The sequence below is a fragment of the Nymphalis io genome, chromosome 6, assembly GCF_905147045.1.
Source record: "Nymphalis io chromosome 6, ilAglIoxx1.1, whole genome shotgun sequence".
Taxonomy (NCBI): domain Eukaryota; kingdom Metazoa; phylum Arthropoda; class Insecta; order Lepidoptera; family Nymphalidae; genus Nymphalis; species Nymphalis io.
Window position 1 is genome coordinate 13,965,885 of NC_065893.1, and position 9,047 is coordinate 13,974,931.

General features: G+C 31.4%; 1 protein-coding gene across 2 annotated transcripts; it reads left to right on the forward strand.

The window, feature by feature from the left end:
* Positions 1-370: 370 nt before the first annotated feature.
* Positions 371-8,500, forward strand: LOC126768978 (uncharacterized). 2 transcript variants are annotated; one of them, XM_050487493.1, is made up of 4 exons: positions 371-495; positions 562-1,363; positions 3,604-3,756; positions 8,360-8,500. In XM_050487493.1, the coding sequence occupies exons 1-4, from the start codon at positions 407-409 to the stop codon at positions 8,471-8,473; spliced, it is 1,158 nt and encodes a 385-aa protein (XP_050343450.1). In that variant the 5' UTR covers positions 371-406; the 3' UTR covers positions 8,474-8,500. The 2 variants fall into 2 exon arrangements, with proteins under 2 accessions (XP_050343450.1, XP_050343449.1); XM_050487492.1 differs by having other exon boundaries at positions 406-495; positions 547-1,363.
* The last annotated feature ends 547 nt before the right edge of the window (positions 8,501-9,047 follow it).

Below are 9,047 nucleotides of genomic sequence, written 5' to 3' on the forward strand. Positions count from 1 at the left end.
AACATTCCACTACTGCGTGTGGTCTTGGTCAAAATGTACAAAGGGTATTTATGACAAAAGTATGCGGTCACGTACACTAACTGTATACAAAACTCAATTACTAATATTATTTCATATTTATTATTATAGACGATGTTTTTTTAAGTATTTAAAAAGTGTTCTATTCTTAAAATATTTCAACATCAAGGTTGACTTTTGTGTCGTTCAATGAAGGGTGAATTCAGAAAATATATATAAATTACGTCAACGAAGGTATAACCACTTTATCAATGTACTAAAAAGTTTCGTTCATTTTGCTATATCATCAATTTTAACAATATTTATGAAAGAACTAAAATGTCAACCTGACACATGCATTTTAAAATTTCAAAGTACTTAAATAAAAATATAAAATTTTAATTTAAACATGCCGAGTGCGAGACGACGCAGATTTTCCGTACAAAATGAAATGGTGAACCAAGAAATAACAAAATCTCAAAACGAAACACAAATCAGGTAATTATTAAATTACTATTCACTTATTAGTTTTGTTATTTTCAATATCAGTTATTTTGATTGCAGTCAACATGACTTAGGTATCAAACCACCGCAAAATATTACTGGAAATAATTTACGTCATAGAAATAAAACTAATCCAAATACATCGAAAAAATCTTCAGCTTTAGAAATAGTAACAGAATGTGAAAGCCACAATTCCATACCAAAGGCGCAAGATAATAAAAACATAGCTGTCAGTAAAGAGGTAACTGCTAGTTCAAGCAACATTGATCTTTTGACAATTCTAAATACCACAAATCCACTGGCCGCTAAAGTATCCGAAGAAAACATAAAACACAATAGTAACAACGACGGCAAAAATCTAAATAACGGAAGTATGCGTCAAGAACGTACACCGCGACGGGATAAATATCTTCACCGTATAAAAGTTAGAAGTCCAAAGCGAAAGGCACCACTTATGGAGAAAGAAAACAAAAGAAGATCAATAGGCATAAGTGCAAAGGTAACCGACTGGCATGAATCATGCAATAAAAGTGAAATAGAAATACAAATAACCCAACAAGTTGTTGACGTTGGTGAAAATACAGTGGAAGAAGAAAGGACAAGCAGTAATTCTCTTGAAGATATGTGTCGTATTTGTCACAGTGGTGAGGCGGTTTCCGCAGATCTGGGCAACCTTTTATCTGCATGTTCTTGTAGAGGAACTATCGGACGCGTTCATGTTAAGTGCTTGGAACATTGGCTAACAGAATCTGGAAAATCGAGATGTGAACTGTGTGGCACTAAATATGTAACGCGTCGTGTTCATCGATTTGGATTTCTAAAAGCCCTCATCATTTGGATACTTAGTCAAAACTCAAAGCATGTACGTATAAAATATTATTATTAACAAAATAATTACTTTCAATTAGTTTAGAAAAACGTAATAACTTTTTAATGGTCCAAAGAAAATGGTATCACCCAAGTTCCCCGGATCGACCGCCTTAATGCTTTCCACAACGCGACAAATAGTTGAGCCATTAGTTACATAAGAGTTTAGTCTAAGACAAGAACTGCTTTCTCATGAACTTTAATATGAATTATATAATATAATATTTCCTAATTAAAGTTACATAAAAACTTGTCAATAGAATCATATGATAGCGTTACTTTCCTACTTAGATCATAAGTCTGAAGAAAAATTATAAGAAGAAGGGAAAAAATGTTGTATCAGTTGTTTTTAAGGTTTTTGTGTAATTTGTATTGTATTAAATTGTATTCTTACCTCGTAGGTACAGCAATGTTCCCAATAATCCCAAACTAATTTTTATTTGGAAACCATGTAAAAAAATGTGTACTTTTTTAATCAAAATGATAATGGTTATAATTTCAAAGGTACAATGAATATACAATTACAATTTTATATGTTGAAATCACTCTTTATGCTAATGATACACATAAAGCAATTTAAAATGTTATATTTTTATAGAATAGGAAGGTGAAGGAGCATATGGGCCACCTGATGGTAAGTGGTTACCAACGCCCATAGACATTGGCATTGTAAGAAATGTTAATCATCGCTTACATCACCAATGCGCCACCAACCTTGGCAACTAAGATGTTATGTCCCTTGTGCCTGTATTTACACTGGCTTACTCACCCTTCAAACCGGAACACAACAATACCTAGTACTGCTGTTTTGCGGTAGAATATCTGATGAGTAGGTGGTAGACGAGCTTACACAAAGCTCTACCACCAGTATGTCATAACATAAAACACAATTTATGAATATAAAATAGAGATAAACAACAACTCTTTTTATTCTCGTTTTTGTGTTTTGTGTTAAAGATAATTGTCCAATCACAATTATTGTGACTGTCCATACTGTCTCACTCAATCTTCAAACGAAAACATAGCAATACAAAACATTCTTGCTTAACGGTAGAATAAATGGTGTACTTGGTGCCTGCCTATATAGGCTCAAAAATCATTATAAAGTGAAATATAAAATACTAGCATATATGTACAGTCTATAGCTAATTAAGCCCATTTGAATTCCAATAGATCCCAGAAGAGAGTTCAAGTAATTACATGAAGTAATCTAACTTGACAATTTGCATGTTAATATGTACAGTTGTACGAAAGGTTGCAGGCATTTCCGTTACATCCAATGTTTGGGAAATTGATTGAAGTTACCAATAAATAAACTAAATTCTGGGTACAGCTGGTGAACCTGTGATGTTGAATTATTGCAATTATTCTAATGTAATATTATGTGGTTTTTCCAACCAGTTGTTGTGTTCACTTATTACCAATACTTCCGTTAATCAAATTTTATTGTATGGATTTTGTTTTCGTTTATTTTAATATACGGTGATAGTCTTTCTATAGAGAAAATCACTGATGGAATATAATCACAATTCGGTCGTTCGTGGTCGTTTCGAATGAATAATGTTCTATATTTAAATTTGACTCTTACTAACAACATTCTTGACAAAGTAGTGTTGGTCTAGCACTCGCTCATACGGTCTAAGATGTACTTGGTTCAAGTCCAGAGTTAAATGTTTACACTCATCATCCTGTCTTAGCTACGTTTTATGTTCTTAAAAAATATTATATAGACCCTGTAACAGTCGTGTCACGTATATTCCACATAGGATCTAGTCATCTCGATAGCGGGACAACCACGCTTTTTGAAGTGAAATCCCTTTTGGAATGCTGAGTACAAACTTTCAATATTAAATTGATTGGAACGGTTATATAAGTCACTAACGCCTAGTTTCTGCAGTAGCTAGCTTTGAGAACTATATGTGCCCAGACTTTAAATCCCGGATATTGCCTATGAATGTCATTTATTTTTTGTGCATTTCCGTGCCTCTGAAAACAAATAAAGCGATTTCTCATGCGCCTACACTCTCTTCGGTCGTATCAGATTGTTGCCCCATCGGCTTAAGAGAGAAAAGAAAAATAGAAAGGTCATCAGTGTTTTGTTTTGTACTCTGTAATATGTCATATATTGATCAAAAATGGCAATTAGGACATCATTATCATCATCATCATCATAACAGATGATGTTACTTGTGTGTTCTGATCGATTCAATTCTGTACTTGAACTTTTTTTTTCAGATGATAGTAGACTTCCTAGGCATAATGATTATGACACCGATCGCATTAGTGGCAGCTGGTTTGACTGGAAGAACATTTGCTGGTCTGATGGCGCAGGATCATTTAACTCCATGGCCCTTAGCATCTACCTTTGTTCTTGCGTGTATGACTCTTGTAAGTTACATTTTTTTTTTTATTTATTCAATTATCAGATAATATAATAACCAATATTTATCTTTATGTTTAAATTAAAATATATGTCGCGGATTCAAATGAATTGCCATCTAAATTGCCGCCAATGTCCAACATGTTGATTCTATTAAATCATTCAGTGCGCACGTCCGGCGCTGGCGCTGTCTTGAGAGCAAGAGACCAAGAGACCAAGTGTGTTACTCGACAAACGTTCACACGACCTACTGACTGATATACTATTATATTTTATATTTATATCAGTCAAAATAATATATGCATAATAAAATAGACACCCGTCTTATATTTTCACAACTTGACGTCTGACAACCGACCAACCTATATAACATACACGTACATATACGTTGTGTGGTGTTGCTATACTAATAAGTGACGTCGTAAATGTATTGTCTCTAACATATATATTACTCAAGTAGGCTTTTACAAACAGCTTTTGATTTTTTAAATATAAAACTACCAGCGATTCGGAATATATATTCTACAGAGTAAAACTGGCAACTAATAGTTTTCAATGATTTCAATTACAAAATAATATTAATCGATTGTACAATTTTTTTATATAATGTCACGTGTTTATAATATTTTTTTTATAATTGTTAAAAATACGTGTTTGTATTTTTTAATGGAGATTTAAATGTATTAATACACAAAGTTAACAATGTTGGCCGAATTTAAACCAACGAATATATTGACCCACGAAGGCTGTATGAAATTGAACCCGATTATTACTTTGATCCCAACATTTGCAAACTTAGTTAATAGAACCGTGATAAACTTGATTATCTAAAATATATAACTAAATTATAAACGTGAGGAAATATATGTGAAACACGATCCAATTTAAAATACTTCGTTTGAATAATTAAGTTTGTAGAAATATGTAAATGTGTAATGCAAGAAGATTCAATAGTGTTATACATCTTTCATAATTGTATAATTTATTATAAGCATATTATTATGAACTTATAAGTAGAGATGAAGGCAGCTTTAAGATAAATAGCTAATATCCCTTTTTTGTAAAATGAAAACACTTTTATTATCTGTAGCGTAACCCGAGAGTTATAGACGTAAGACGTAGTATTGTCAAAATATACATAACGAGCGTTATATTATTGTCATTTATCAAACTTTCCAAAACGTGTATACTACGCAATCAAATCTTCCTGTTATGAAAAAATATGATAGTAGTGCTACTGTTTCCACGTACCATTATTCACTATTTTTTTTAAGCCATATAGCGTCGAATTCGTCCTTGCGCGCTAACACAAACATACAACCGAAAAATTGTTGCTGCAGTAGCACGTAGTTCTCGAAAACAACGGAGTGAAAAATTGTTGGTATTTGTTGAGTAAAATGACCTGAAGAATATAACGGGAACCCCGACTGGGTGTGGAGGCTTATAATTTTGGTGCCTCTTGGTGCCTTTGTCCAGTAATGGATAACAATTGACTGAAGATTGCTTAATAAAAACGAGTGGTATATTTTAAAAACTTTAACTGCAGGAGGATATGTTAATGTAAAAACTTATTATCAAACATCGCTTTATATACATTAAATACACCTTTTTCAAATATAAAACCATGGTTCAATTATAAAATAAGAATATATTTTTACAAAATCAGAGTAATTTTACCGAGAAATGGTATCGAAATTTAAAACGTACCGCCTTTTTTGATTAAAAATGATATCGTGAATATCATTGTTAAAATAAACTTTTATTTTCATGTTTCGATAAACGGTGCTTAGAAGATCACCTGTATATACATATCGATGTCTTGTTACCAATGTATAACAAAACTAAAACGTATTAAATAATAAGCATTTATATAAGGTTTTGCGTTATTCACAAAGGTAAATAAGTTTTTTTTACAATAATAGAAAACCAGGCAAATTATTAAATGTCCTCGTCAGCAGCATGCTATCAAAAACTTACATAAATACCCCCAAGTTATATGCGATAATTTACCCGATTGCGAGTTCAATATATTTGTATTTATAAAATATCTCGTGGTCGAAGGTCGTGAGCAAACGTAATGAAGTCACTTTAGTTTTATTAATTGTTTTGAATTGCTGGCCGGCTGTTTAGTGTGTATTATATAGAAAATAAGTTTTTATATTGGGGACACACATGACACATACTTAAAATCTTCTATACACTTATCCAATCGAAAAAGTAGTAAACATAAACAAACCGTATATTTACGTATTTCATGCGATTGCTAATAGCTATGTAATACAAACAGTTCTTGATTAATGTACCCTTATTTACCAATACACACTATTCCACAGAAGTAATTACCACGTAAGCACTTTGACTTTCCGCTTTAATTTTACTTCCAAATTTCTGATGACTTAACCCACATTCAAGGCGTTTTTTTTTTGATAACGGAAGTTGTTTTTTGTGTTAAAAACATTTTTTTCCTAATTGTAAGCCTAAAATTAATGATTGAAAATATTCTGATCTTTTATTTAGGTGAAATTAATTTACTAATTAAAGAACGATGCCTTAATTGATTATTATTATCGTCGAATTCGCCTGAAAAATTCTTTAGTAAATTCGTAGACACAATGAGACGAAATATATTCGTTTATACGAAGTCGTTCATTAAGCTTTACTGTTTATAACATTGGCAAATATACAACAAATTCAACTTATTTTTTATTTAAATAGATATTATTTACTTATTATATATTTACTAATAACTTATGTGTATATTATTACTTGGAGTGGTATCGTAATCTTAATAATACAAATCATTATAATAATTTACCGAAAAATGTTGACTGATATATTTTATAAATCGTTAGTGCTATAACGTCAAAACGCATATGAACAAAAAAACCTCTTACATATACATATTCAATTCAATTAATGTTTTAGTAAAATTTGAAAATTTTAATTTTATTTTTGTTTTTAATTAGAGTATTAATCTTTTTTATTTTTTTTCTATAGATTTTAGATAGATTAGATCATAATTATATTCAATAGTTTGTGTTAATGTCCGAATTCAGTTATATATTTTGTTATAACACACTGTTATTTGAGTTAAAGATTTGTTTTTGTTTTGTATTTTTATTTGCTTTTCGTCAATTAGAGCAAGAAATTTTATTTGAATGTAAAGTTAGCCTTTAAATGGTATATACTTTGTAGCATTTTTTTTATATACACATTCAGAAAATGTATTTCTAAGTATAGAACGTTGGCTTCCTAATAAATAAATAAATGATGGCCAAAAAATGCATTGTAATTGAAATTAAATCAACATGTAAAATTTCATCTCCTTGATGATGAAGTAATCAGGAACACAGTATATTCTTGCTGGTTCTTTTCGACTGAATCACCATTCCGAACCGGTGGTAGCTTTACTTTAACTGCAACATGATGTTCCAAAGTGCTTAGAATAAATTAATTGAAAATATAATATTTTGAATTTGCTTTTTTAACTGAGAGTATCTTATAGTGGCTTACCTGCACGAGTATCATTTGAACGTAATATAATGTTGGTATTTATTCGTTAAGTACACCGTGAGCGGAGCGGCTCGACGTGACTCGTCACAAGTAACACGTTTTTGAATGTAGAATCCCTTTGAGTTTCGGTTACACGCTAGAACCTATCACTGGAATTTCTACACGCGCTCGTATGCAATTTCTATTCCTGCCAATCGCATTACTAACGCAGTGTTAAACGAAATGTTTATTTTATTTTATCGATAAACTAACTACTCGTCCCGCTTTTGCACTGGTAGAATAATAATCCACATAAAACGTTCATATCGTTATACATATAACTCTGTTTTGACTGTTTAACGACTTCTACAGGTTTTTTTTTACATCTGCAACAATCACCGTCATATATAACCCAGACAGATAGAGGCGACGTAGGGACTTTATTTTATAATATGTAGAGCTATAAGGAAAAATATTTTATATGGATGAAAATCCAAATCATAAAATGAGGGAAGAAAAGCATTGTGTTTGCTGCGGCCTTGACTTTGTCAAAAATGAAACATCGTTTGATAACTCGACTAGAGGTAAAAGTGTAACACTCCTAAGCACTCTTATCGTAAAAAGCATTTTACGGACAATTTTAGAGGCTTACATACGAGTATCACTCTCGTTACATTATGATTACATTTTAAGTCAGTTACCAGCTTTATATTTGCAGCGGTATTGTGCATTTATAGATCTCGCAAGACATTGTTTTAAAACAAATTGGTGTGAATAATATCATAGCTAAAATCAATTTTAAGCGCTGTGTGGTATTAAAGCCTTACTTAGTGAGTTCTGCTTTGTACAAATCAGACTAGCTAGGTACTACTAGCTGAATATTACACGCTTAAATATTGCTTTGTATTTTTATGTTCTACTTCGAAGGGTGTGTGAGCCAGTATTCACAACAAATCATAGCTTCAGCGTTCCTATTTTAAATTAAAAGAAAGTTTGAATGTGTTAAGTATGTAAGCGTGTCTATTGAGAAAATCTCATTGGCTTAACTGAATTTCGGAATTCTTATAGGTTACAGTGACTATGATTTAATGTTTTCATTAGCTTTTATTCGTCTTTCAGGTGTGCTACTATTGTTGGGTGGTATCAGCTCTGACTCGTCATGCACTCGGATGGTGGATTTGGTACAGATCACATTACGAAGTAAGGCTGCAATTGGAACAAAGTGAAGAATAATTGAATTTATCTTATCAAAGAAAAAATACCCTTTTCACTGCAAAGTATTTTATAAATTCTCTTTTGTGTGATGCTTTTTTAATTAATATGATTAAGGCGTCGCTAGTAGTAACAGAAAGGGGACAAGTTAACAATTTCAATATTAAAATTAAATCTGTTTTCAATATTAATTAGCTTTTTTTTGGTTCTGCATCAAAGCAACTTTAGGATTTTTTACGTACACTTAAACAATTATACTTAACATCGAGGAAGTCAACTGGTATATATTCCGAGTCAATGAAGACATCTGACTACGACGTTCAATGGAAACTAATACTTATATTGCATATTAATATGATATCTATCAAATCTTTGATCCTGAAACTTAGATTGTGATACTGCGGTAATAAACTTGCAGACACATTAAAATTTAATTATAACAAATTAAAAATAAGGCACCAAAGACCCACAAATATAAAGAAATAAACAATTTTATTGTAGGGCCTAAGTAGGTATCCAAGCTGATGAGTTAATCAGTTAGTCGACACAGTTATCAAACTTTCGACACCATAATCGATATTTCAGTTCTTATAGA